At 41.0% G+C, this 27,857-nt stretch overlaps 7 protein-coding genes across 8 annotated transcripts; 5 read left to right on the top strand and 2 right to left on the bottom strand.

The window, feature by feature from the left end:
* Positions 1-167: 167 nt before the first annotated feature.
* On the top strand, positions 168-1,137 carry LOC116263228 (non-specific lipid-transfer protein 1-like). The gene is made up of 2 exons (XM_031642877.2): positions 168-620; positions 849-1,137. Exons 1-2 carry the CDS (start codon positions 257-259, stop codon positions 878-880), a joined length of 396 nt encoding a protein of 131 aa, XP_031498737.1. The 5' UTR covers positions 168-256; the 3' UTR covers positions 881-1,137.
* Positions 1,138-4,153: 3,016 nt separating this feature from the next.
* LOC116263227 (non-specific lipid-transfer protein 1-like) lies at positions 4,154-5,015 on the top strand. The gene is made up of 2 exons (XM_031642876.1): positions 4,154-4,538; positions 4,901-5,015. The coding sequence occupies exons 1-2, from the start codon at positions 4,168-4,170 to the stop codon at positions 4,905-4,907; spliced, it is 378 nt and encodes a 125-aa protein (XP_031498736.1). The 5' UTR covers positions 4,154-4,167; the 3' UTR covers positions 4,908-5,015.
* Positions 5,016-8,163: 3,148 nt separating this feature from the next.
* Positions 8,164-10,832, top strand: LOC116262679 (LRR receptor-like serine/threonine-protein kinase GSO1). Its single transcript, XM_050080169.1, has 2 exons — positions 8,164-10,783; positions 10,825-10,832. Exons 1-2 carry the CDS (start codon positions 8,164-8,166, stop codon positions 10,830-10,832), a joined length of 2,628 nt encoding a protein of 875 aa, XP_049936126.1.
* LOC126410435 (putative receptor like protein 25) lies at positions 10,807-12,262 on the top strand. Its single transcript, XM_050079920.1, has one exon. The coding sequence runs from the start codon at positions 10,858-10,860 to the stop codon at positions 11,728-11,730; it is 873 nt and encodes a 290-aa protein (XP_049935877.1). The 5' UTR covers positions 10,807-10,857; the 3' UTR covers positions 11,731-12,262.
* A 152-nt stretch (positions 12,263-12,414) lies between these two features.
* LOC116262122 (serine carboxypeptidase-like 26) lies at positions 12,415-16,668 on the bottom strand. Its single transcript, XM_031641221.2, has 10 exons — positions 16,328-16,668; positions 16,057-16,164; positions 15,229-15,324; positions 15,023-15,115; positions 14,814-14,902; positions 14,482-14,736; positions 13,864-14,018; positions 13,508-13,603; positions 13,194-13,299; positions 12,415-12,853 (listed from the first exon to the last, which is right to left on the bottom strand). The coding sequence occupies exons 1-10, from the start codon at positions 16,629-16,631 to the stop codon at positions 12,707-12,709; spliced, it is 1,449 nt and encodes a 482-aa protein (XP_031497081.1). The 5' UTR covers positions 16,632-16,668; the 3' UTR covers positions 12,415-12,706.
* A 1,374-nt stretch (positions 16,669-18,042) lies between these two features.
* Positions 18,043-19,447, top strand: LOC116262123 (nifU-like protein 1, chloroplastic). Its single transcript, XM_031641223.2, has 3 exons — positions 18,043-18,431; positions 18,829-18,965; positions 19,078-19,447. The coding sequence occupies exons 1-3, from the start codon at positions 18,098-18,100 to the stop codon at positions 19,261-19,263; spliced, it is 657 nt and encodes a 218-aa protein (XP_031497083.1). The 5' UTR covers positions 18,043-18,097; the 3' UTR covers positions 19,264-19,447.
* A 2,433-nt stretch (positions 19,448-21,880) lies between these two features.
* On the bottom strand, positions 21,881-27,394 carry LOC116262121 (beta-glucosidase-like SFR2, chloroplastic). Of its 2 annotated transcripts, XM_031641220.2 has the most exons (10): positions 26,984-27,389; positions 26,093-26,456; positions 25,746-25,884; positions 25,496-25,662; positions 24,567-24,788; positions 24,215-24,383; positions 23,878-24,111; positions 23,650-23,799; positions 22,861-22,990; positions 21,881-22,256 (listed from the first exon to the last, which is right to left on the bottom strand). In XM_031641220.2, the coding sequence occupies exons 1-10, from the start codon at positions 27,159-27,161 to the stop codon at positions 22,060-22,062; spliced, it is 1,950 nt and encodes a 649-aa protein (XP_031497080.1). In that variant the 5' UTR covers positions 27,162-27,389; the 3' UTR covers positions 21,881-22,059. The 2 variants fall into 2 exon arrangements, with proteins under 2 accessions (XP_031497080.1, XP_049935876.1); XM_050079919.1 differs by lacking the exon at positions 21,881-22,256 and having other exon boundaries at positions 22,859-22,990; positions 23,641-23,799; positions 26,984-27,394.
* Between the last annotated feature and the right edge of the window lie 463 nt (positions 27,395-27,857).

The following is a 27,857-nucleotide window of genomic DNA, read 5'->3' as shown; positions in this document are numbered from 1 at the left end:
AAGAAAAAAGGGGTACGAAATAATTTCCATTTAACTTAGAAATGTTTGATTAACGACAGTTTTTTAACTTGTGTCCATTATTCCACAAGTTCTAAGAACCAGACAATTTCCCTCGCCAGCTTTTTTCCGGTCTCTCTCTGCCGTGATATTCGGTCGGTGGACGACGGCACGATTATACACACCAGACGGCCTCAGGAATCCTCCTCCATATTTAAGTCCTTCGACACCCCCTTCCCTTCTGGAAGGTACAAGCACCATGGCTTCGAAATTCTCTTCCCTCATGGTAATGGTAATGCTCTTGGCAGCAGCGCTGCCAAAGGCAAAAGCGGCAATGACATGCGATGCCCTGTATGAGGATCTGCTGCCATGCCTGGAATATGTAATACATCGAGGAGGCTTCGCAGCACCCCCGCCCCGCTGTTGCAGCAGCGTCAGAAACCTCATCAACAACAGACTCCGGCTGCCGGCGGACCGCCAGGCCGCCTGCCGCTGCCTCAGGCCCTCAAGATGGCCTTTTTCGGATACTCCGGACCGTTCAACTACCGCCTCGCCCGCGCCTTGCCCGCGGCATGCGGCGCTCATTTGGCCTTCCCCATCGACCCTTCGATTAACTGCAACAGGTATTTGGTGTGGGGGCACTACCCCACTAACTTGTTTAACTCATTTGCCGTTCTCCGCAGCTACCCGGAAATCGACATGCTTTCTTTATATAAAATTCGCTTGATTTCTTTCTCTAGAGATCCGGGTTTCAGCAAAAGCACTGTTTCAGGCTTTGACAAGGAGAATTAGCGTCTCTCTTTCTTCTCATGGTTTTCTTACTAGTAAATATTGTTTCTCTTTTCGTGCAGAGCTCACTGAGTTCATCGATGCATACAGATGAAGTGATGGAAGAAACCATGGTGGTGGTGTCTTAGATGAGTCGTGTCCTGCCTGTGTGTGTGTGTGTTTGTGTGTGTGTGTGAGAGAGAGACAGATTTCGTGTTTGTTGTTGTTCTTGTGTCGGACTACATGTGGAAGTGTTCTTTTCCACTTAAAGATGTCAGTAATAAACTTGTGGTGATTGCGCTTCAAGGGGCATAGCGTAGCTGGTTGAGTTAGGAGCCTGTACTAAGACAGGTCTCTAGTTCGATTGCCGTGGGCGTTATGTTCCTGTGTCTTAAGGCGGTAGGGCGTGGCATCTAAGCTGAAGGGTGCACCGTTGCTATCGCTGACACCGACGCAGCTCAGGACCCCGGAGGCAGGGGGAATGAGGGGCGGGCCTTTTTCGGGCGGTGGGATTAATACCCCTTGCTCACCCGAAAACTTGTGGTGATTGCATAATTTTCATGCTTTAAGTGCTCAATTTTGTGTGAAATGGTTTCTTCACCTTATTTCATATGGAAGAGCTTCACTTTCCTACGAAATTCGATGCTTTTTTATACGGACGTGACACAGAAATTTAATTTGGTTCCTCGATCTACTTAACAAATTCAAATGAAGACATGACTTATAAGATATGAATAGGCAATATCCTATATTTGAATACCGCGTGATTTGGTAACGCTACCTATCGCATGATATCAAGATCCAAAATTTATCATGTTTAACCGCCCTGTTAGAGTCTACTTATTTAGAGTAAGAAATTTTCTTCTTAGACATTGGTTTGGAAGGTGCAAAGTCGTGGAACACAGTGTATTATACATTGGTCTGTGTGCAAAGTCGTGGAACACAGTGTAAAAGATTATTTACAGGGGCTTAATCAGGGGTGAAGTGAGGATTTTTTTCAAGGGCGGGTCAAACGATTTCAGGGGTAGGTCAAACGATCCAACAAACATATCCGGATAGGGCCAAACTAAACCCAAATATAAAAAATACATTATGCAACTAAAAAAATTCAATTTTTTTAATGTAATTTTTTTTTCTGTTAGCTGGTGCAGGGCCACGACCTAGGCGGCCCCCCTCCCCCACCCCTGGGCTTAATTACTCATCTTGTACGTATCTAACTGCATGATTTAAATATCAATAAAGGGTATCAGATATACAATAGATACATTCCTCCAATAATCCAAAAAGGACATTAACAAAAGAAAATAAATTAAACATCAACAAGAGAACCGAATGTTACTTTCTCTCTAAGTCAATTAATCAGACAACAATCTTCCATATACTTCTTCCTTTTCTTTCTCCAATCAAACAAGCCAAGGACATATGTCAATTTCAAAGATGGAAGAATATATAGTAATGTTAGAACAAAGCACTCTTGTTTCGCTTTGAGAGTGCTTTGATACAAGGTGACTGCTTTCATTCGAGGAATGTTCTCCTTTGAAACATCAGTTCCACGATGATTTTAACATAACATTAGCTTTTCATCACCATGTTGATGTAAACAATGTGTGGTTTCCCATGAGGTTGTTATAATGGCTCACAGCCGCCAGTTCATGTTTTAAATGTTCAAGGCATCAACTCTTTGTGCCACAAAAAAGGAGATTTTGAAGTATTGATGCACAAGTTGAAGCACTATGGCAATGACACCACGCTGACACAAGGGCAGAGGGAGAGGGAGGCCTACTAAGGCCATAACCCCACCTCAGGTAATTGAAAAAAAAAATTACATTAAAAAATTGAAAATTTTTAGTTGTCTAATATATTTTTTGGATTTCGAATTAATTTGACCTTACTCGAATAAATTCGTTAGACCGTTTGACCCGCCTCTCAAAAAAAACTCTCACAATACTTCGGATTATTCACCTTTAAGGAAAACACAAACAAGAACTTAGATCGTCAAAGGACAAAAATTTGGTGTCGGGTCAGCTTCTTGGCATTGCCGACGGTTGCTAACTGATCATGCGAACTTCAATATGGCACATATGAAGAACTTCCAGTGGCCGCAACGGCGTTGCCGCTTTTATATGATTGAAGGCCGCGTTTTGCCGACGTCTCTCTCTCAAGCCCGGCGTATACCATTTTCAGATAGCTTTTTTTTTTTTTTGCCCGTCAATTGGACATATTCCCCTACATGAAGACGAAAATTCCTTGACTCTTTCAAAAAATATATATTTTTCTTCAAAAGACTGGAAATACCCACACTTTTTTCAAAACCGATACTAAAGCGGCTCAAGAGCAAATTACTTAATCTCTAACACAAGCTCAAGGGCAATAAATTTGTAGTCCCTAATGACTAAAATACCTTCTGCCGATTGGCAAAAAATACCTTGGACGATAAAAACTAGCAACTATAGTGCAGAGAGAATGTACTACAGATTCAGACCAGACATGTCTCTATACTACATCTCAAGGGCGAATATTCAGCAGATTTAGAGTTTAAACCATGGATTGGAATCATCTTTTGTCTCATGCTGCAGCGCCAGTGAGCTTAATTTGTCGAGGACTGCTTTTCTCCAATTTTTGGAGATTGATTCAGAGAGAATGATAAATAGATTGAGAACTGCTGTCAATTTGATGACAAGGGTGAACATTCAGTTGACGTAGAGTTTATTATTTGGATCCTAGTTCATTTCTGCAGTGCAAGTATCCATGTATTGGATTCAGATCCACGCAAGTAGATCCAAAAGACTTACTTTAATAAGCATAATGACCAATATGGGTCTTGGTAACTTTTGATGAATGTTCAAGTATCTTTTAGTCTTGACAAATCTTGGCAACCTGAAAAAACGAAAATAAGGAACTCACTAAATTATGGCTTCTCTACTTGTATTTTTTCAATAATAACTGCAAACAACCACAAGAGGTTTTCAAATAATTTGAAATGCAAATATCATTCTATTATCTTTAGTACGTCTACCAATATTTGAAAATTATCATGATAATAACACGATTTATTTTTTCTGTATATTGCAGTAGCAACAGTGAGATTGGAGTGTTGTATTTTGGCAGGACAAGCTTTTGGCGGATCTACCGACTCCAAATGGTATTTGTGGCCAAGTTGAACCAGCAGTGCCGCGGATTCCGTCTAATTTTTCTACTTTTTTTTATTCCACGGAGACGCGTCTTCCAAGTAGAAGACGTAAACTCATCGTTGATTTCGATCAGTCGCTGTCCCTTTTGTGGTTTCTAAGGCTCGATGAATTCCAACAATTATAAATCCACATCGTGCCCCTCTGCTATTTCTACGGCCTCTTTCTCTATTATTTACTCCAAAACTAGCTTCAAAAAACCATACAGACAGCCATGGCAGGCGCCTCCAACTTCTCATCTCCGGCCACCGCAATGCTGGCGATGACGGTGATGGTGGTGGTGGTGCTAGCCGCTGTGCCGGGGGCCAAGGCACCAGCGGCATGTATGCCAGTGTACACGCGATTAATCCCTTGCTTGGAGTACGTGACGAGCGGAGGCCTTGTGCTTCCGTCCCCTAGTTGTTGTAGAGGTGTGAGGGCCGTGGCCATGGCTCGTGGATACGCACGCGTGCTAGCCTGCCGTTGCATCGAGGAAGTTGTAGCCCTCTACTCCGGCAGCGTCGACTACTCTACCGTCACCTCGTTGCCTGCATCATGTGGAGTCCACATGCCTTTCGCCATCTCTCCCTCCATTGATTGCTCCAAGTGAGGCCACTGATCTTCCTTGTCTAGCTGCCATAGTTTCAATTAATTGTATTAAACCAACGTAAATTTGTCGATCAACATCCTTGAAAGGTACAATATATATCTGCATGGTTCATCTGTCAAATCACATGCATTGCAAAAGTGCAGTGACAATTTCAGAAAACGATTCCTTGGAACAAGCTAACCAGTCGAGAACCTGAAGCAGGAAGAAAAAGCTTCGGATCACCCCATAAAAAAAAGTTTAAAAAGAACTTGGCATTAGTCTGAGATGGCATTGGTTCGACTTTCAATTTCTCTGTCTCCAGTTTTAATTTGGTTTCTGTGATAGGTTATGGTGGTAACGTGTTCATTTGCCTTTGCAGGGTATAATGGATTAATGCGTTACTGAGAAGGAGCTAGCCGCACGTAATTCATATGTAACACTGTTCGGGAATTCAGTTTTGTTCTGTCGAGGGATTTTATGGACTTCTATGAGAGAGAGAGAGAGAGTCAAGTAGTGGGAGCCATATCATATCTTGCTCTCGGTTTGAAATTTCTTAGAAATAAAGTTTGGTGGTGTTAACATACTGTGTGGAAATGCTGCAATTTTCAACGTTATCAAAAGAGAAAAAAAAAAAAAAAGGGTAATAATATAGCTTTCTCAATAAAAACGATATGCAAGAGAACGGTCGCCCAGACGTAAGAATTCCTTTATTGCACAAAAGATACAAATGCAAAGTGTTCAAGTGGCATGTTCATCGTTCAATTTCGTTTCTAGGGTCCCTTTCTAAGGATCGTAGCGTGAAAATCCAAATCCAATCTGACACTCGAGGGGATCGATCCGATCCCGTTGGTACGAATTAACGTATCCTAACGAAAGATAACATCGACAAATTTATGAGTCAATAACACTTAGAACTTGAATTATGAGGCTTCTCATGCTTGGATCGCCGTTAAGTAGTTAAGTTGCGTGTTTTTTTTTTTTTGGCCAAATTCCACGACGTGTAGCACTAGCAAGACGGCTCACGTTCAAGGGATTAAATGTTCAAATTTTGTAGTCGTAATCAAACTCATGTGTGTTAATTATTTGATTTACAAACTGTGGCAACTACGACACCAAGTTGAAAGATGTATTGAAAGATGTATTGAAATGGTTATTTGGCACTAAAGACACTTTACGAGTATCTCTTATTTCTATTGAAAGATTCATTGAACACTCACAAAGTGTTTCTAAATGTTAAACAACTTTGAAAGTCTACCCAAACCCTAAAGTAAGCTACAATCTTGCAGGCATAATGATATGGCCTTTGGAGATTTATGTTAAAAGTGGCTTCTCTTGAGTAAATATTAAAAAATTAAGTTTGAGGATTTGCTTCCATTACTTAATTAAGATTTAAGGAATTGAAATATTTAGATCCAAACAGCTGAATACATGATGATCAGGATCCAGATGCAACCCCTCAAAACGAAAAACAACTGCAGTCCATTTGCTTAATTAGTTCATGAGGGTCCAGTATATGGGCATGGAGGATTGATTCATCATCCTCTCAATCAGTGGTCGTGCATATCGCAGCAATGAACAGACAAGCAAACAGCAGAATCAAATCTGCTCATCACTTTTACTCCGCGCTGAAAATTGTTTATACAAAACCGGATTCTATCATACTCAGTAGCATAGGCCATGATCGATGACACAAGTACTGTTGGATTCTAACTTCTAAGGAAGTGTTTGCTGGTTGAAATCGGGTTCAAGGAAAAGACACACTTAGAAGGCATGTGAACAGGAAGAACAAGGTGTTCTTCAAATATATATGCTCTTAACATGTGTTCCATGGAATTCCGCAACTGCTAAGCGCTGGGATGGAGGTCTTCCTACCTTCATTAACAGAGAATTAGGCAACGTCATATATTCAATTGCCTTAGAGAACATGATATGCATCGTGTCAGTACGTTCAACTTCACTGTTGAATTTACAAATATCATTCATCATCCAAACCAAATTTTTTACAATAAGAACATAGTGTTCTTGTAACATGGTACATTGGCTGACTTGCCGAGATAGCTCGGAACCGCTCGAGTCAACTCAAATCGCTACAAAACCTGGCCACAAGTCAAGGGTGGCCCAGCTCGCCCCTGACTCCCGCTTGACTCAGACCAACTCGGCACTGACTCACCTGATTCAAGTTATTTTAAAACTCGGCCGAATCGACAAGTCAGCTCACTGAGTTGATGATTCAATTGACTGACCCGGTGACCTAGTCACCAACCTACTTGTTTGTACAAAAACATAACTTTCTTTTTATATATCATTGTCTCGTTAGCTGGCTCGGACCTTCTAAACATGATTTATAGGATTTGCACGGCCGGCCGAAACGAAACTTAACATTAATATGAAGCAGTTTTAAATTTATCAACTATTTTGGAATATATTTTATTTATTAATTTTAATAAATAGTAGAAAATAAAGCCCAATAAGTGGCGACTATTATGCATTGGCCGATCCGCTGTAACCCACAGAACCAAAGGGTTGTGAAAATCGAGATTAATACAACGATGGCCGCCCAAACCACGTAAATCATTACCTGTTGAAGTTTCTAATTATTGTCCATTCAATCAACGTTTACCACCACAATTGAAGGAGAATTGTCAATGCATTGATCGGATCCCACCACATAAGATCTGCCATTAATCTTCCTATTTAGGTGGCTGTTCATAGACTAATTACTAATTATGGCCCACTAATTAGACAAATTTTGGTAGATCAAGACCCCTACGATCTGCCAAAACTGACGGTAATCATTGTTAACTATAAATTAATGGCTTATGCAGACAAATTTGAACCTAAAGTACCAATTATGAGACAACTCAAGGCCTCTTTTAAATCCGTATTAGACTTTTCATGCATAGCCTCAAGAAAACATCACCTTATGAGGAGGTTGGATCGCTTGAATTAAGGCGATCAAATTAAGCAATGTCAAAGAGTCATGGCAAGTCTCTCTAATTGGGGCAATCAGCACCTAGGGTCAGTTCAACACAGCTAGACTACGTACCAAAAAGTTTCAAAAAAAAAAAAACACACACACATGTTTTCCCTTGGTATATCAATTATTGTTTGACAAATTTCTCCAGACCTGCTAATGAATTATTTTCTTCTCAATCAACATTCCCTGCTGTAAAGTGGAAACAGCAGATCAACAAACGAAGAAAAAATTGGTGATGAAGAATCTCATCAGTGCCCATAATTGCTGACAGATTGGATTTGAATATGGCATAACAGATCCAGAGAAATCGCCGTTTTCATTAATGATTAAAGCCCGGTTTCTGCCTACGCAACTTTGTCTTGAGCGCAGGTTCAAGTAACTTCTCGTGAGTGTTGTATCCTTCAATTAGAATGCCAGACAGATTTGCAGTCATTCTCTGCCGCAAATTGTTTATTTTTCGGCTGACATGAAAGTCTGAAAGTTGATACACTGTACACGATAAACAAGATTCTGCTATGTTCCTACACTTGCTCTGTAACCTCCGTGGGGGAAGAAACAGAGAGACTTTCACGAGTTTTCATAAGTAGCCTCATCGAAAGGAGAATCTCACAACAGAGGGGGTTCCTCAACATACAAAAGTTTCCGCTTAAAATAAGTGGCATATCATGGAATATCCTACCCCTTGTATTGCACTCTTGTTCATCTACACCATCTTCTTGACCACTCTCACTGCCTTCACTCATGCCTGGTTGGAGAAACCAATGGCAACTTCAGCCCTCTGCCTCCCAAGCCAGTGCTCTGCACTGCTTCGACTCAAGCAGGGCATTCATCTCCAGCCTGGAAAGCTGATTTCATGGCAGAAAGGGACCAATTGCTGTCACTGGGAAGGGGTTACCTGTGATAACTCCACCGGTTTTGTCATCGAACTGCAGCTCTCCAATGTATCAGATGGATACGATTATGATTTAAGCAGAAGCAACAGAATCGATCCTTCTCTGTTTGACCTCTCCCATCTTCGCCTTCTCAATCTTAGCAACAACATGTTTGTTGCTGAGATCCCAACAAGGTTGGTAGAGCTCACCCATCTCACGCACCTCGACCTGTCCAACTGCCAGTTCTATGGACAAATCCCGGCAGAGATATCACAGATGACATGGTTGGTCTCACTTAATCTCTCCAACAATTATGGTGGCCTACAACTCCGGGATCCAAATTTCTCAGTGTTTGTTAAGGATTTAGGTCGTCTGCAACAGCTCAACCTTGATAACGTAGACATCTCCATGAGTGGTAAGGCCGTGAGCTTGGCCCTATCCACGTCACTGCCAAAACTCCAAACTATCAGTTTGATAGAATGCAATATTTTTGGACCCATAGATGAATTGCTTCTTCATCTGCGTTCACTCTCTTACTTGGATCTGAGCTCGAATAGCCTTTCCCGTGCACCAGAGTTCCTCGTCAACCTTACCTCCTTGCAGGCTCTCAAGTTGGCAGACTGCAATCTACAAGGCTACTTTCCTCCGGGTGTTTTCCTATTGCCTGAGCTAGAGAATCTCCAGATCTACGACAACATGGAGTTAATGGTATCTTTACCACTTCACGTCCATTTGAGGAGCAGCAGCATTAGGTTTCTTGACCTGTCTAACACAATGGTGCCGATGAGGAGCTTTTCGGCAATCTCGAAACTCAGTCATCTGTCACATTTGCAGTTGGAAGAAAGCAATCTGGTTGGAACCATACCACCATCTTGGAGTTCAAGTAAGATCATGGTCTTGAATCTCCACGGTAATAGTCTAAGTGGTCCTGTCCCTGACACTTTCAGTTCATTTTCCAATCTTACTCATTTAGATCTTAGTTCCAACTCTTTAAGTGGAAGAATCCCCTCTGGTCTCTTCAACCTCCCCTTTCTAGAAGTATTTGACCTTAGCCAAAACAACTTAAACGGTAGCATTCCTCAAGTTATTGCTCATGATCTCCAACATTTAAGACAACTAGATCTCAGTGCCAACCAACTGATCGGGGATATCCCATCTCCTTTTTTCAATCTCACTTCGTTAGACTATCTAAACCTCGCCAATAATCGCTTGAGTGGTCAAATTCCTTCAAGTTTCAACAACCTCCCCTCTCTAAAAACATTGTTTCTCCGTGACAACCTCCTAAAGGGAGGCATCCCCACTTCTCTTTGCAAATACTCTTTAGCGTCACTAGACCTCAGCAACAATAACCTAAGTGGGAAGATCCCTACTTCTCTATTTACTATCCCCTCTTTAGAGAGACTAAACCTTAGAAATAACAGCTTCGACGGTCCACTTCCTGCATTCGATGGCCTCAATAAGACTACGCAACTGAAATTTCTTATTCTTGGTATGAACTCACTGAGTGGAAAAGTTCCATCTTCCATAACTAGTCTCTATGAACTTAACAAAGTAGAGCTCTCCTCTAATCATTTTAGTGGCACCATTGATCTATCATTGTTCCTGAGTTTGGAAGGGCTCTTTTGGTTGGATCTCTCCAATAACCCAAGTTTGACTGTCTTGTCATCCAATTCTAGTTTTACAGAAGAAACCGACACTAATATTCCTCAGCTTGGTTATTTAAGGTTGAGCTCCTGCAACGTCAAGGGTTTCCCTTCTTTCCTCCAAGAGCAATATCAGCTTATTGATCTGGACCTTTCTGATAGTGACATTAGTGGAGAGATACCGTCTTGGTTATGGACCATGGGGAACCTCCAGCGCCTATCTCTCTCCAACAACAAGCTCAGTGGGTTTCAAGAACCACTCAATGGCACTAAATCCATGGGTTCCTTGCTCACGGACTTCTTGGAAAAGGTTCAAGAAATTAGGGACGTGGACCTCTCTAATAATGAAATAAGTGGGAAGATACCATTTTGGTTGTGGGGGTTTGGAAGCCTCGAATTTTTGTCTCTGTCCCACAACAAACTTGATGGGTTTCAGGAACCGATCAACGTCACTCGCTTCAAGGGTACCTCATTGCACTACTTCCCCAGTCAAGCCTCACCAATCTACTACTTTTCAGTGTCAGACAATACAATCAGTGGACAAATCCCGACATTCATCTGCAGGTACCACGATCTACAGCTCCTGAACATGTCCATCAATAGACTCTCAGGTGCCATACCGAAATGTCTTGGCAGGATTGACAAATTAAGTGTTTTGGACCTCCACAGTAATCAATTGCAAGGCAGAATTCCAGAAGGATTCAACAATTTGGAGTTGCTCAACTTGAATAACAATTTTCTGGTTGGCAGAATTCCAAAATCTCTCATAAGTTGCGAGGAATTACAAGTTCTGGATCTTGGTAACAATGAGCTACATGATGAATTCCCTTCTTGGTTGAGCCATATGACCCATCTAAAGGTGCTAGTTTTGAGGTCCAATCATTTTTATGGGCCAATTATATCCACTGATTCCGAGCAAACACTGCAGATTATTGACGTTTCAAACAATGAGCTTTCAGGGGCTCTTCCACCTCAACTATTCAATAATCTTACTGCTATGATGGTATCTCAATCAACAGAAGGATCCATGTTTTTGCAACTTTCTTCTACAACGCCAAGTTATGTGGTGGTAATACAAACAATCAAAGGAGCAAGTATGTTGATCACCAAAATATTGACCACCTTGACAATCATTGATCTGTCCAACAATCTACTCTCCGGTGAAATTCCAAGAGAAATAGGAAAGCTGAAGGGCTTATACAGTCTCAATATCTCAAACAACGATCTCACTGGTGCCATTCCAAGCTCAATGGGAAATTTGCAGACACTAGAGTCCTTGGACCTCTCTTGCAACCACCTATCTGGAGTCATACCAGTGGAGCTTTCAGAGCTCACTTTTCTTGGGGTCTTAAACCTGTCAGACAATGATCTGCAAGGAAGCATACCTCAAGGAAAGCAGTTTAATACTTTCGGTGCGTCTTCCTTTCAAGGAAACCCTATGCTTTGTGGATGGCAAGTGAAGAGGTTGTGCTGTACTGGAGGAGATGGCGTTCAACAACAGAGTGGTGGTGGTGCTGCATACAGGAACAGCCAAGATATGAACAGTACCTGGGAGTATGGAGCAGCAGGTATAGGATTTGCCGTGGGTCTGGCAACAGCGTCTCTTCCCGTGTTGTTCATCAAAACATATGGGGTTTGGTATTGGGATCAAGTGGACAAACTTGTAGAGTTCCTCTTTAAAATTTGCTGCTTTAAACTTGGTAGCCGCAGAAGATGAGTCTTAGATTACCTGACAAGCTTTGGTCGTGAATCTTGAACACAAGTGTTGTCTACCTTTTTATTGTGAGATTGCCGTAGGTTGTGAATAAACAGGTCGACTTTGCGGCAAGAGGTTAGAGTTATCTTAGGAAGTAACAAGTACAAAAGACTGAAGAGTGGCTTAGTTGTATTATGAGGTTAAAGCGCGCACCCCTTGTTTGAAAAAGTTCAATTACATTTGTAGTTCCGCAGTTGATTTCTAAATACATCGCTTACAGAGAACGTACGACTATAACTTGTCAACAGCGCAACCAGCACGTACAAAATGGATGACTGTGAGTGGGTGAGTGGGTGGGTGGGTGTGTGTGTGTGTGTGTGTGTTCACTAAGTATAAACAGGTGCATAGATGGCCATTTTCGGCCACTTTCACTTCCACAAAGATGATCTACATAGCATTACTTTATACAAGCTGGCACTTGCAGTGACTATACGTAATTTCTGAAGAGATCTTTCTTTAATGGTTCAGAAATCAATGACTCGGTTTCTTTTTCTTAGATGCTTAAAACCTCAACTTTTCACTAGACTTAAGTCAAGTAACAATTCTTGGCTTTTATACCACGCATATGCCCCACCACCAAACTTGGGCGTGACATAGAGGCCTCGTAGCAGCTTAATTATCTGTAATGTTCATGCAGAAGCAATGTTACTAATACTTAACTTCTATTAAAACCAGGATCTTTCCAACAACCAGCGATCATTAACAATTAGGATTCAGGAGATCTTTCCCACGGTTGCCTAGGTTTTTTTATTTCGCTTATTTTCTTCAATTCAACTGCAGTCCAATGCATCATCCTCATTCTTCTTTGAAATAATCGAGTTTTAACTTTTGATCTGCATAAAAATCTTTTCCATAAAATTTCAAGGCCACCCGAGCGAGCGCCCACGGTGCTGATGAGCAGGAAGATAGTGAACGGCCAAGGGGCGTAAGGAGAGGATCAGTTTTGAGTAGGCAGCGCCACCCCTTGCATGAAAGAGTTGATGAGCTGCAATGACTGGCTAGGCTTGTTGAGAGGGACCAGGTGCCCTGCTCCTCTCACTGTCACCATAGTTAATCCCTCATACTCCACAAATCTTCCAGCAACCTGAGACATACATACACATGCACAACTTGTGATCTACACATCAAAATACTCTATCCGTTTTGAATTTCAATATTTTCAGGCACAGAAAACGCGTTTCTGCCGCAAATTTTCTAAGGCGCTGCTTCCCTGTAAAAGATAATCCTTTTTCAGTTGTTACTTTTTAGATTTTGCGTCGTTTGTATGGAGAATAATTGCAGTACATGAAGGAAAAAAAATCAAGTGTTTACCACTGTAACGGGGTTGTAGATGATCAAATTGGTTTTATTGGCGAAAGAAATCAAACTTAAAAAAGCATCCTCTTTGTTCTTTCTTTGACAAATTAAGGCAAGATGGAACGGACCTGTTGCTTGTGATACCAAAAACGCCACGGGGCATTGATGGCCAGCCCCAATGATTCGATGCAATACCTTGTTCCAATGAACGGAAGACGCCCATCCGTATCTCCGCTGAACAGGGATCACCATGAAAATGATGTTATTGTCATCACAATCATATTTACATACCAGAGAGACACAACTGAAAGCCGATTTTTAAGACGCTGGGGTATACAGCTCAGAAAAAAAAATGCTCAAGAACACTTTTCGAGATTAGAAGATCGCTGCATTGTAAATGTAATGATCGTCAAAATCGTTTACTTTTATGTCTGTCACGTACCTATACACCCAAATGCGAAGACCAGCTTTTATAAGTTTGGTGTAGATGGGCAAGGTGGAGGGCACCGAGAAGTTGTACGTTCTCAAGATAGAATCGCTGCAGTTTGGCATCCAAAATGAGTGACAAATTAGCAAAAATTAGATGAAGGGAAGAACTAAAAATATAAAATCAAGCCCGAGAATTATAGGTTTAGAAGAGAAATATATACCAAATTGTTTACGCTGCTTCAACAGTACCTGTTCGATCTTGATTACCACCAATTCTAACAATTCTTTTTTTTTTTGTCTATCTCTGTCTCATTTAATGTAATTTGATCGGAAAGAGAGAGAGAGAGAGAGAGAGAGAGAGTGTCTTACTCGCAGGTCTTCCATTTTCCAGGAACATTGCCGGAAGTGTTTGCATGGAGAGCGATTTGTACATCCTGCCTGTTGAAGTAGTCCTCAGCATAAGGCGAATAGCATGGGTCATATCCTTGTGGGATTCTCATCATGTTAAAATTTGGCATGCCCACCTGCCCGCACCGTATCGTTCCCCATTAACAACACTGCATATCTGATCTTGGGCCACAAAGGTACAAATTTTCCGAAGTTCTTTGAAATCCCTAGCCAATTCGCAAAACGGTCTGCTATATATATAATATGCTAGAAACGAACATGAAAAAATAAAGATTCGCTTTTTCTTCCAATATATATAATTGTAACTTTATCAAAAAGCTATATTAAGATTATCATTTTTTGGGTTTTAAATGTATCGTTTTAACTATGAAAACGCTATTACAATGTTTTGGTAGAAGAAAAATTAATCTTTTTCACGAAAACAACTCAAACTGAATCATGTTTTGTACTGAATTAGTGATTATAAACATGGTATCATGTAGATATTTTGTTTAAACTGCTTTTGATTTGACTATATATATATAGTGGAACCAGTTCATCATTCAGATCTAAGGCCTTATATCGAAACAGTGGACCTACCCATAATGGTGATGGCGACGAGGATTTGGGAAGAAGGCATTTGGGTGCATAGACATCGTAGATGTCGAGCCCTGCATACGACTGGAAGAAAAGGGAGGCACCGGCCGTACATCTCGGGTCGGAGTTGTTGGGGAACCCGTAATTGCATACGCCGGAGAAGAGAAGCAGCAGATCGTCGGAAATGATGTCGTGGCCCCAAGCGAACTCCACCATCCCCTTCGAGTCGTAGAAGCGCTCCGTCGATGGGTTGCCCACCTGCATTTCGGGTCGGGTCAAAACGTTACTTCGCAGTTATATATATATACATATATATATATGACATATCTACTTGCCATGAAGCCCTTGAGATGTATGAATGGGTACTTTCGGGGCTCTTTGTTCCGATCGTACACAAGCTCCGCAAGCTGGGGGACATAGTGCCCTGAGACAAATTACAAATGGGATCGATCTCGTTATCAAATTTGAATAGAGAAAGAGAAGGATCGGTTTCCGATCGAGCAAACAAGACGAATAATATTGTAGTGGCAAGATGTTTGTCTACCTGCATAACTTTCTCCTGCTATGAAGAAATCATGAGTTCTGTACATTGGAAATCTTTTCAGCCAATTAACCAGGAAGCTATAAGTATCCTCCGCTGATCATGAGCAAATAAAATAAGAGATATAGCAAGAAAAGAAATTGGGGAGGCCTTAAAAAAGGAAAAGAAAGGCTATGGAAGTGAAAGTAGTGGATTAATTAATTAATTACCGACGAACTGGTCGTCGAGTTTAGTGAGGTCGGATGAGGTATTGGTGTATGAGAAACCAACTCCAACCGGCGACTCCACAAACAGCAAATTTGCTTCTGCAGTCACAGATTCAAAACAAATTGAATAAATTTCCCTAAACTCATATTCAAAAGATGAAACCAAAATTTCTCTAGACAATACACGTGAACCCGACCCGTTTCAATCCCTACTCCCTGCTTTAAGGCATGCCGGTGGGACCGGGACTGCCCGGACGCCAGTGTATCTTTTCAGGGCTGCAGACATGGGAGCCTGATCTCCAGACTAACGGCATGCGAACGCTGCCGCATGTGAGCGCGTGGGCCCGGCCCACCCCCCAAAAATATATATATAATTGTCACTGAAATTTTTAAAATGGACAATTGAAAAACTATCAAATATGAAATTTTTTTGAAACTTGTTGCCAAGCTTGGAAAAGAGATTTTTTAGAAAAATTAGAACCATGCATGATCAGTATTGTGCTTATTTTTCAGTATCTTTGATAGAATATAGGCATTCAGAGGTTAACAACTCTCAGAGGTTAATAGGGTGATGAAGCATGATATCAGATCCGCCACCAAAGCTAATAATGACAGAACAACGGAAAATTCCAAGTTGAAAGTGTGAATATTAGATTTGTCAGAAAATCAGAGAAATGACCATTTTCAAGTTCTTGCTTGAGCGAGTCTATTCCAATAACACAATGTGAAACATGTGATGGTATTGCTGCATCTTTTCAAAAATTTTAATATGAAAGCCTAAGATCTAGCTAGTATGTACGTGTCTGTTTGTGTGGAGAGAAGAGAGAGAACCTTTATTCCAGGCGAATTTATTATACTGCAGCCCTGTTCCAAGCTTCTTAACGAGAAGAGGGCCCAACTCAACTGCAGCACCGTAGGCCACCGACGAACATCCCGGCCCTGCAAACAGAGACAAAGGTATAAGAAGAAGAAACAGATTGAATGTTATATAGAACATTCTTTCTTTTTCTCAGCTTCTAGCACTTTGAGAAACAACCCATCACAAACAAACTCTGCAGTACTAAAAATTGTTGAAAAAAGAAAAGGTGGAACCATAGAAGACCTCCATTCAGCCACAGCAGTAAAGGTTTCTGAGATGGCTGGCTCTGTGCCTCAAAGAACCAATAAAAGAGAGCCCTCCCATTCTCTTCGTTCACATTGATGTAGCCAGAAAACTGTGATAACTTTGGATTGGCAGGCTGCCCAGGAAGACGCAACACTCTGTCCGCCTCATACCCACCCTTTTCTTGCCCCAATCCTTCTGCTACTGCTGCTGCTCCTCCTCCTCCTGTGGTGATGATATACCTCCAGATACAGTTCCACAGAAATAACATCACCCAAGGAACTGGTTTGAGAAGGAGCGCCATTCTCTACCCAGATTGAAGGACAGATTCTGATCGACATGTGTAGACTTATACGGCATCGATCATGGACCGCTCGTTCATTGGACCTCGAACCAGTAAATCGCTTCATCAATAGGACAAACTTGTACATGTCTGATGCCACCTCTTTGCAGAATCCAGATGTGCAACTCTTGTCTTTTCTTTGAGAAAAGTAAGGCGGACAAAGGCGTGCCACGGGCTGTGTGTCGTTATATGCTTACCATGGTAGCTTCTTCCAGAGTCCATTTCTGCTCTCTTCTCAATGTGGCATTGCACATAGAGCGAGGAAGCAATCCCTGTGTTCAGAGCTCTTCTGAACTTTTTCAGCTGTACCAAACACGGAAGAAATCGACTTCATAATAGTAAGAGAAAGTTTATCTTCACTTCAAAAAATGAACTCGGAGAGTGTACCAGCCATGCCTGCACCGCGGTAGGTTTTCCAATCTATTGTACGTTTAACTTGTTGATGTCCCCAAAACAAAAAAGTAAAAAGTGGGCATTTTTTACTTCCATAGTATCTCTAGTTGCCTTAAAAATTGAGCTTGACCACGGAAACATCCAGTGGGTATCAGTCAACCATCTTGTCCGCAACACAAACGCCATATATGATAATTTATTGGTTTCAATTATCATCAGCCATAATGTTGTAGGTTCCCATGCGATAGTAATGTTCGTTCTTCCGCCTTTTCTCCTTGTTTTTACATGGCACGTGAACCTCATACTCTGCAAGACGCCGTCATCGTTATGGGGCTAAAATAATCTCAGTTACATCTGAAGCTTCAAACCTATCGACAAATGGGGTTGAAACTCTTCTCGATGTGAGCCTGCAAGAGAAGAAATCGACTACTATGGTCATGTAGCTGTGGGACCTATCGCAGGGCTGTATTTCCATACGGGAATGAAGCATGTACTTGAATTACTGGACGCAAATAGTGGATCTCCTCACGCTACAATAGCACAAAACATCTTCATCTAAACACTATTGGTGTTTTAAGGCCAAAGGCTCACATGGATATCAACGCGTGAAGTATGTAACGGAGTATAATGAGCAGTAAAAGGATGGAAAAACAGCCCGAGCACGAATCACTCTGATTCATTCCCATCTTTTACTTAGTTAACATAAAATCAATCTTTGAGGTTAAAGTTGTTTAGTTCATCAACATGATGATACGAGTGTCTGAAGGAAAACCCATTGTGTCAATACATCGCTATGCTAGACTGTAATCATGATTAGGATAACCAGAAGATAATTTTGTCTGTGAAATGAACCCATACCAATCTCGTATTCTTCGCCGGACTTGATTATCATATTTGGTTTTTCTTTTCCAAGACAATCGAATTCGGGTTCGAAAGGTAATCCGATCCGTTCTCATCCCTAGTTCTTTCGAAATTGAGGAACGGATGCCTCCCGTCCAATCTACATCGTGACAGGGGCACGGTCAGGGAACACGATGAGCATCTCCTGTCTTTCGGCTAGCAGATTGGTACTAACCAGATCAATTTCCCGATCGCAGGACGCAAAATTCTCATGTTGGTCGTCTTCCCTGTCTGCTCTTTCAGTAAGGAAGGAAGCTTTTCAGAGATCAGTTTTCTCCCGACCAGCGTTTAGAGTTCCCGTCAGAGCCTCCGGAGTCGATTCCGGGTTGTATTCCTCCCGGACGTACCAACTCAACCCAGAGAACGTGAATCTTGTTCTTGATGATGTTCGTCCGTATCTGATCTCTGATGGTGGTGACGTTGAGGTCGTCTCTGTTATTGATGGAGTGGTCTCTCTTAAGCTCCAAGGTTTTCCTTCATCGTTTTCTCCTAATTTTCTTTCCCTATGATTTTGATCTTTATTTTTCAATGTTTGTTCTTCTGTGATAATTATACCGTTGGCCATCTCTGTCTCTGGCAGTTTGAGGAGGAAAGCTTGCTATTTATGTAGGAAAATAGTCTAATCCCACGTTTTTATACTTCTAATTGGTGATTCAGATTTCAGTTTCTGGCGTCTCTTCTTTGATTATTCTGTGATATTTTTGTAGTCTTATTCAATCTTTGAGATAAACTACGCTTGGTATGTTAGAAGTAAGGTCACAGATGAACCATCTGTTGGCTTTTCCATTGTTAAAAATTTTAAATAAGAATTTGTTTTTCGGTTTTGGTGCAAATTGGTTTACGAACGCTGCTAAATGGCCTGTAGGGGCGTGTGAGACTTGTCCAAGCTCAACAACAACAATGAAAATGGGGATTGAGAGAGTGTTGAAGGAAAATTTTGGGGACCAAATCAAAGATATAGTTCAAGTGTTTGAAGAACAATCAGTCAGAACGACGGTTGATGTAAGTCGCAATTTCCGTAACACATTCAGTATCACGTACAGTTGCAGGTTTTTTTGTTAAGGCATTCTCACTAACTGGTTTCTTCATCTTTTTTTTTCCTTGGTGACTGCAGTCTGTGAATGCGCATCTTGACATACTAAGACCTGCTATTAAGAATTATGGTGGGAGCGTTGAAGTGATTTCCGTAGACGGTGGGGATTGCACCGTCAAGTATGTTGGACCTGATTCCATCGGGTCCGGGATCAAAGCCGCCATCAAGGAGAAGTTTCCTGATATAGTGAATGTTATATTTAATTAGTCAAGTCTCTCGCTGCCGACTGATCTGTAAGTGTAAGCTTTAGGTGTAAATCGTATTTGAAAAAAAGAAAATGAAATGAAGCTGGGTTCTTCTGTAAACAAGTTACTTGAACGTCAGAGTGGCCTCGTACTCTTAATGGAAATTGAAGAAAATTTATTCTGTATAGCTCATTGCTGGGCTGCAATTCTTTGTTGGAAGGCTTCATGGTGGCCGTTAGCATCTTGCTTCTTGTTCGATTGATTCAGTAGTTTACTCATGAACTGTCAATGAGGACAAAGGCTCGTCGTATCGGTAGGATTTGGTCTGCTAGTGCACATTTCCTGTAAATTTAGATGGGATAAATAGCAAATTTAAGATGCTTTTCGGAAATGTAGGTCGGGAACTATGGCTTGTTTATGCTATTAATGGGTATCATGAAAAATGCAAGTGTACGATGCACAGAAAGATCGTACTCCTGATCAAGTGAAAGGTTTGGATTCGTATAATGTCTCCTGTATAAGACCGCTATTACCATTTCAAATCTCTTCGTTTGGTAGATGAGAGATTCAAATTAGAGAGTTCCTCTTGTTTAATTAGACCTTTTCATGTTTGCTGTGGAAGAGTCGACATCATCTTCGTTTGAGATGAGTTAGCAAGAGAACTACGTCTAAAAGGTTGTGTGATACACACAACCCCATATTTCTTCTCCGAAGTGAGGTTTTGTCACAGGTTTGAGCACCAGTGCCAATAAGCACCAAGAATAAGAGTTCTCAAGGTCCAGCATGACCATGAATTGTCATCCAGAGAAAGGCTTGATACAAAATCGGATGAAATGAATGCATCTTATGCGATTTTAGCAAGGAGAATATGTGATCTGAATTTCTTTCTGTCCTCCATAACTTCTTCAATCTTCTTGCGCTTTGCTTGTCATTTCACTGTGGACCTAAAAGAAACAGCTACAGCTTCATGCCCAGCTATCTTTGGACCTTCTAGAGGATGGCGTTATCTTTGTTTGTCTAACGTATGGAGCGATCTTTTTTCCGCATCTAATGCAGCAAAACAATACTTGACACCAGAGTCCTACCGTTCTGGCTTTTTTCCTGCTGCACTCCATGGTCTAGCGCAGTAGAGCTTCTGTAACTCTGTTGGCTGCTATATATATATATATATATATATAGAGAGAGAGAGAGAGAGAGAGAGAGAGAGAGAATGTATGTTTAGTCTAGTCCTGGCTCATTTCGGATTCACTAATGTACTGAACAACCTCCTTTCTGTTAAATGGGAAAAAACACAACAGGAGCCAATATCCTGTTTAAAAGGGGTTCTATAAAATGAAATCTTATGCTCGATATGAAACTTAGTAAATTATACAACGCAACAATGCAACCAAGCAGATTCCCAGTTTGTCACTTGGAACCAACTCTGTTTCTGCAAATTGGGTCTTATACGATAGATGACCAAGTAGAACTTAAGGATCTTCAGCAGTTCACATTCTTCAGTAAGGGAAGCTGCACCTGGATTAACTGAAAATAGCCTATCAGCTGCAAGAGTGTTGACCAGGAATAGTATTGTAAGCAGTAGTATGATGTTTGTCATTAGTTCAACATTTTATTTCTGGTCGACATCTAGATGTCAGCCCTTTCGTTTGTAGTTTAATTACTCTTTGAAGGATTTTTGTTCTCGTGTTCAATAAGCATCATCGTTCTTTTCCCTTATATCGAAAAAAAAACACCAAACTGACGCATTCATCATAACTTGAGCAAGTTTGATTGCTATTACGCTACGTATTCTTAGTTGGACCTCTCTTAATGGCCTTCAAAATTTCCGTGCGCCTCATGCATTTGAAAGGGGGCAAAATAGTAGCATTCTTTTACTTGAAAAGAGATCTCAAAAAATATCGAAAAGGGTAGCTCAGCGAAGCCCTTCGATAGTTTCAGCCTTTCGAGCCCCTACCCATGATCAGAATAAGCAGAAGATAACTTTGTCAGCAAATATGAATGGTTGGAATGAATCTGTCAAATGAAGAATTCATGCCTGAAACATCCCTCCTTCAGGATATCCTCACTGAGTCCCTCGAGTGACACAGCCCACTAACATTCTTCTAGGCTCCAGTCAACAGAGCTGGTGCAGATGGTTAAGGAGTCAAGTCTACGGGCTGCGGGGGTCTTTTGTGCAGCGGTTCCCACGTCTTAATACTCAAATCCACAGGTTTAGAGCTTCATGAAGATCGACCATGATGCAGACGTTATTTCAATGCTGTTTGGAATTTTGCAACCATCTCTTCTGCCTCCTGCTAGTTGGGTCTTTTGGGTGTTGTCTTTTTGGTTGTTTCTGTATACCTCCAGTATAGTTCAGTGCTGATTCGATTTGGTATACAGATTTTGATTATTTTGAATAAAGATATGAGCGCATCCTCCAGCAGTGGCGTTTCTGCATTTGCACAGAGATCTTACAGCCTACACTTTTCCAATTGAAAAGTAGGCCGTCGTGCCAGGTTAACCAGACAGTTTGACATGAATGTTTTATTCGTGAAATCAGTTTGTGTAAACGCACTATGGTAGCAGTCATGCGCATGACCGTAGACACTGCCCCTTTTCTTTAACCTAGCCATAATTACCAAGAAGAGAAACATGATGTGTTTCCAGTGAACTATGATGGTTTAACTCTGTTCTGTTCAATGCCTGTAACTGCATTTCTGCAACAGAGCATATTCAACAATTACAATTTTACAAGGGAGAACAGACCCCAGAATATAATCAGCCAAGTTTATAAGGATATAAGAAATCATTGGGATATGTTGAGGATGAAGTGTGAATATCATAGGCTGACTTCAAGAGGCTGCATCACTAAGGTTTTCTCGTTGAACATCTGGTCATTGTCCTTTTTGTGCAACAAAGGTGCAAGAATGAATCGAGAGAGGCGACTGATTGGATCTTCTAGCCCATCCATCTTGTAATGGCCAAATCTCCAGTCCCTTTCAATGAAAGGTCTCCAAGTTGGACTATCCAGACCACCTGCCACAGCATAGAGATCCCCATTCAATGAAACACCAACATACAGCAACTGGGAATACGAAAACTAAAACATATTCTTCATAGAAGATATACATGTTCAAAATAGCAAGTACATTTCTTCCTTTGTCTTTTCCTTATAGAAGCTGATAAATTATACCAGGCAGGATTTAACTCTTGACTTTGTCAGACAAGATGGTCCAACTCAACCCATTCAATTCAAGACTCTAACCAAATCACACTCAGATGTGCAAGTTGATGATGATGACCAAGTCACAAATAAGTAGTCAAGCGTAATTTTTGTTTCTTTCCTTATCAACAATCTGAGTTCAGGCAAAATCCTACCAAGTTTACCAAGAGATACACACATCTGAATACTGAACTTTTTCATCCTTGAACTTGAATATCTTAATCTTACTTCTTAGCCAGGCAAACAGGAGTCATATTGGCACAAATTGTTAGCTATTATGAAAGTTTTAGTGAATTGTCCCCAGTTCACTGGTCAAATCTAGTATTTTTTTAACTGTTCTGTCAGGCTGCACGCAAGAGACACTCACAGGTATATCCATTGACAAACATATATGCGAGAATTAATAATTCGTGTTACCTGCATACATGAGTCCATGTTTGTCAACTGCACGATAAAATGGTCTCGTCTTTTTCTCTTTTGCAGCACTCTGTAGTTCAATCCATGCCCTTTCTCTCTCCTGGCGAGTCACTTTACCACTTTTGACTACCTACCATTTAGTAAAAACAAATTAACGAAGTACTGATGCTGTACAACAAATTTCAATGAGGAAACTAACTTTACACATCCTAAATATGAATCTACCTCTTCAAATTGTCTATAATTGAATATTTCAAAATTAGGAACTGATTTCCAAAATTCAAATTCATGTCTACTTCTCGGTTCACATATCCACTCTAAGATGCACTACATGCAACAATAAATAAATGCTGAAAGAATAATATCCTTGTTTCTGTTCCATTTAACATTTCCCATAAGCCATCTGTTAAAATATAGAAGAAAGTTAAATTACCAACAAGAGGAGCCAATGACTTGCAGTATCTATCAGCGCTGTAGAAAATGTGGTCGGAGAAAAATACTATTGACCTAAAAAATTATTTGTAACAAAATGTTACAGAACCAATTTGTAGAAATGAGATCAATTAGATATGTAATTTGACTTCACAATTTCCTGGTATACTTTTTCTCTCCAAGTAGCCTTAAGTTTAGCTGTAAGATGAACAGTAAGTAGCCAGTCTACTTGATGACATGCCATGGACAAGTCCCGATAAAAACTACCATAATGATGCAGCTTAACACCAATGCAATGAAAAGAAGAATCTGTTCAAACTTCCAAGTCCATAGAAAACATATGTTTACCTATAGTACCTTTGAAAACAAAAAGTATGAAGGGCGTGGAATACGCGCAAGTCCATTAATTCGATCAACTGCCACAAGTCCAAACTTTGGACCATATCCATCTGCCCATTCCCAGTTATCTGATATTGTCCAAAACAAATATCCAAGCACACGTACTCCCTGCAAAAATATCATGCATATTTGATGGCAATAATGCTAGTTGAAAAAGAAAACTAAATGGTTAAAGAAGATAGTAACTTCTAGCATAGCTGCATATATGGCCAGCAGGTGCTCTAACAGATAAGGCCGTCGAATTAGGTCAGTTGCATCAGATACTCCATTTTCAGTAATGATGAAAGGAAGATCGAGATGTTTGTATCTTTCATGAAATTGAAGAAGAATCCTGTACAAGCCATCAGGATATATACCACGCCCAGATTCACTGTATTCATCCCTCTCCACAAGCTTCAAGCCAGCTCCAGAAATCACTTCCTAATCAATGATAAACATGTGCAAATAGCACGCAACTCAGACCAGGAGATATGAGCATTTAAAGTTACTAAGAGAAAAGACTGAAAAGGAAGTAAAGAAAAACCTGTCCATAGTAGTTTATCCCGATGAAATCAAGTTTGTCACTTACAGCATCCACATATGGAAAAAGTGTAAGTGAATTAGACAGGACAGCAGCAGGTACATCAAAAAGGCCATATGGCCGGGTAAATGAAACATGATGTGCTATTCCAACCTTTGATTCCATATCTGTGCTGCATCCAAACAACAAAAGCTCTGACCAATCTTTAAACTACTCAAGGAGTAGGAGGTTGTTATGTGAAACTTATTTAAATCAAAGAAGAAACCAGTAAAAACCAGTTTTGAGTTTTGAAGTCAAATACATGAATAGGTGATACTATGAAAAGTTCTGTGTAATGGAAGAAATGAAACGGAACCTCATTCCATGAATATAATCGTAAGCCTTTGAATGTGCAACAGTCATCCAGTGCATTGTTTGCCGGAAAACACCAGTTGGAAGGGCAGAAGTTGCAACTTCAAGCACATCAGGATTTCCCCCAGGCCAGGCACCAGCACAGTACGTTAACATACAAAAGACATGAGGCTCATTAAAGGTGACCCAGTAGTCCACCAATTCCCACATGCTATCAGCGACAAGACTGTAAAGTATTGCACAAGAGAGAGAATGGTTAAAAAGAAAAAAGGGATCAGGATCCATCAAATAACAAGATCACAATCTGCATTCCAAACAAGTTTACAGTTGCTGCATTAGGCAATATACAGGATAGCTTAAACTAAGGTTATCCAACAAAATAAGCCTGAAGGCAATGTTAGTTAATAGCATGACTTCCTAGGCACCTGTGAAAATTCTGAAAATTATATAATGGCCCCTCTTAAGAAAAAATCCTAGCTCCACCCCTGACTACTAGCAAATATATGACGTAACAAGGGAATCAGCTGACCCCTATTGAATGCAGAAAAGAGAAAAACGACCAGATGTAAACCGATGCCCTACACTGGAGCGTGCAACCTATGATTACCTATTATTTAGTGGTTTCAGCCTGTTATCTTGGCAAACCGATGCTCTACACTGGAGCGTGCAACCTATGATTACCTATTATTTAGTGGTTTCAGCCCGTTATCTTGGCTAACCCTTTCATGTGCTGTAGAAACTTTCTCCACCAGGACAAAATTCCAATCAGGTGGACAGAACGCAAATCATGCCATACTTGGCCTACAACCTCAAACTCCTCTCCATTCCTTTACATGCATATTGCATACAGTCCTATAGATGCTGTTATGATAAAATATACAGGTCCATTACCAAAGCTTTTGTAGTTTATGCTTACGGGAACATGACTCAAACCTTGTGAAATCCATGAAATAATCCACAGTTTTTTCCATTTTCCAACCACCATAATCTCCAGCCCAAGGAGGAAGTGAATGGTGGAACAGAGTCAGCATGACCTTCATCCCATAATGATGAACTCTCTGGATTATCCACTTATATCTTTCTAATGCAGCCCAGTCCACCTGAAACAAATAGGCTAAATATCAATTCGAGTATCATGATACGAAATCAAATGTGCTGACAATGCATATCAAATCAAACCTACAGTTTCTTTCTTTCCATTTTTAGGCTCGGTAGGCATGATCCTAGTCCAATCTATTCCCATACGGAAAACACTGACTCCAGCATCCTTGGCAAGCCTTAATTCAGTATCGGGGTTGGACCAAAATCTCAACCTCTCCTCACTGCAACAAGATAGTAACCCAAAGTGTTTTACTCGAGAAGACAGGTTGATAAAAGAAAAGCAATAAATATCTGGCAGTTCTAGGTAGACAATCTCTACCACAAATTTGTACAGCATTACAGTTTATTAGGTCATGATTTCTTAGAACTTACAAATCCAATTGAATGCAGAAGGGAAAAAGAGGAGGTAAACTTATGAAATGCACATACGGGTGAGGTACATTATGCCAAGCAGCAACATTGTGTTCGCAGTCAACATTCTCTTCTTCATCTCTATCTTCTTCTTCTTCATCTTGTTCCGAATACTTCCTGAAACCTCTAATCATGGCCTCCATGGCAATCTTCAAAGGTTTCCTTTTCCTCGTCTTCTTTTCATTTCCACTAGCTTTTCCCTGGTGGGACCCACCATCACCGGATGCGGAAGCCATTAGTGCATCAGCTTGTTGCAAGCCCTGAGAGGATTCTGTTCCCCCACAGGGTCGTTCTTCTGCGAACTGAAGCCAAGCGTCATTTAGGTTGTCCTCGACATGAGCGGGGGCTGTAGCTAATCCGAAAAAGAATCTGTGTTCCTCAACTGCGACCACAGTGAAGAGGAAGAAAGAAACAAATAAGCAAATATCAACCACGAAGATGAAATAGGACAATTTTAAAACAGGAACCTAAAGTTCACGCGTGGAGAAAGGTAGGAGACTAATGCGTCCTATCTGAATAGTTAACATAAACAAATCTCACTTCACGGACTTTGGCTCAGAGGTCGTTTGGTGTGTCTCGTTTGGGTTTGCGAGAGCTGATGCAGATAAATCGCTTGACAAACCCAATTTCGATGTATTGTGATTCTCTTCACCTCCATGCTCTCGTGGCTTGGGTATTAAACAAGAAAGGCAGTGTGGAACATAGAATTCAGATATACCATTGCCTTTCAAAATGGTAGACATCAAAACTTGCATACAGATAGCAGTAGACAGCAAATTTAAGGTTTTAGCATGACGGATGTCAGGAAGTTCAGGCGGGACAACAGGAAACAAACCATACTGCAAACTATTTCGGATGACCATTGCGAGTTCCTACTGAGAAAGATGCTACAGATATTCGTGCTATCACCTTCAGCGCCGACATCGAAATTGGCCAGCGTATCGGACGACTCATCGATCAGTGGTCGAATTGGCCGGAGATTCTTTCGCCGATAACGCGAAAAGGATAGTGCGTTGGCCGCCACCGTGATGGTAACCAGCACTCCTGCAAGCTTCGTGGCGGTGAAGATTAAACCGAGGACAGCCATTAGAAGAAGAGGTGAGATACACGATCACTACAGAAGAAAAATAGTTCCCGACTTCCTTCTTGTGAAGATGGCGGCACGATCTCTGAGGGGCCTGGCTTGGCGTCTTGTGATGAAACGTGGCAGCTGATTAAGACTGTTGTGGTGTGTGGATGAATTATCATTGGCTGAGCTCTCGAACTTTCCCTTCACTTCATCTCGGCCTGGCGACAACCTAGTGAAGCTGCCGAGGAGTTAGTTGGCCGGAAGTTGGCCTATGTTATGATTGGTAGAACTCATTCCGGACAAGCTACTTCGGATATGAATCACGTCGTTTAGAATAAAAACTAGCTTTCTCTGAATTTACTTTCCCTTCATTCTTTTGGTTTTCTTTAACATTATTTTATTACTTTTTTCAACCAAGCTTATATCACCATAAATATAAATTAGTTTTCATTAAACTTTTACCTTTCTTTCATGTAACCGTTTTTGTGCCTTCGCATACATGAATCTTTGCTTGATGTAATTATTCAGAATAAATTGTCAGCTTTTTGCTACTAGCAATCCTTGAAGTCCGTATCTCCACATCTGCTTCCCGTATCCGTTTTGTAGCTTGGTAACAACGGTCGCCACAATAAAAGACAAGATGTTAGTGAACCACAAGGTCAGGAATAAATTGATACAGGCAACTCGTCAATGCCATTAAGCTTGAAGAAGGTC

Source organism: Nymphaea colorata, chromosome 10 (assembly GCF_008831285.2).
Source record: "Nymphaea colorata isolate Beijing-Zhang1983 chromosome 10, ASM883128v2, whole genome shotgun sequence".
Taxonomy (NCBI): domain Eukaryota; kingdom Viridiplantae; phylum Streptophyta; class Magnoliopsida; order Nymphaeales; family Nymphaeaceae; genus Nymphaea; species Nymphaea colorata.
This window is presented reverse-complemented; position numbering and strand designations above follow the sequence as displayed.

Excerpts from the sequence above, each read along its gene's own strand:
- LOC116263228 (XM_031642877.2), top strand. The coding sequence starts at position 257 with ATGGCTTCGAAATTCTCTTCCCTCATGGTAATGGTAATGCTCTTGGCA. Across the intron at positions 621-848 it reads CCTTCGATTAACTGCAACAG|AGCTCACTGAGTTCATCGAT; the intron begins GTATTTGGTGTG and ends CTTTTCGTGCAG.
- LOC116263227 (XM_031642876.1), top strand. The coding sequence starts at position 4,168 with ATGGCAGGCGCCTCCAACTTCTCATCTCCGGCCACCGCAATGCTGGCG.
- LOC116262679 (XM_050080169.1), top strand. The coding sequence starts at position 8,164 with ATGGAATATCCTACCCCTTGTATTGCACTCTTGTTCATCTACACCATC.
- LOC126410435 (XM_050079920.1), top strand. The coding sequence starts at position 10,858 with ATGACCCATCTAAAGGTGCTAGTTTTGAGGTCCAATCATTTTTATGGG.
- LOC116262122 (XM_031641221.2), bottom strand. The coding sequence starts at position 16,631 with ATGGCGCTCCTTCTCAAACCAGTTCCTTGGGTGATGTTATTTCTGTGG. Across the intron at positions 14,019-14,481 it reads CGTCGCCATCACCATTATGG|GTGGGCATGCCAAATTTTAA; the intron begins GTAGGTCCACTG and ends CGGTGCGGGCAG. Across the intron at positions 13,300-13,507 it reads CTTCGCATTTGGGTGTATAG|CGGAGATACGGATGGGCGTC; the intron begins GTACGTGACAGA and ends ATCCCTGTTCAG.
- LOC116262123 (XM_031641223.2), top strand. The coding sequence starts at position 18,098 with ATGAGCATCTCCTGTCTTTCGGCTAGCAGATTGGTACTAACCAGATCA. Across the intron at positions 18,432-18,828 it reads GGTCTCTCTTAAGCTCCAAG|GGGCGTGTGAGACTTGTCCA; the intron begins GTTTTCCTTCAT and ends AATGGCCTGTAG. Across the intron at positions 18,966-19,077 it reads CAGTCAGAACGACGGTTGAT|TCTGTGAATGCGCATCTTGA; the intron begins GTAAGTCGCAAT and ends TGGTGACTGCAG.
- LOC116262121 (XM_031641220.2), bottom strand. The coding sequence starts at position 27,161 with ATGGCTGTCCTCGGTTTAATCTTCACCGCCACGAAGCTTGCAGGAGTG. Across the intron at positions 23,800-23,877 it reads TATATGCAGCTATGCTAGAA|GGAGTACGTGTGCTTGGATA; the intron begins GTTACTATCTTC and ends ATATTTTTGCAG. Across the intron at positions 22,257-22,860 it reads ACATGGACTCATGTATGCAG|GTGGTCTGGATAGTCCAACT; the intron begins GTAACACGAATT and ends ATGCTGTGGCAG.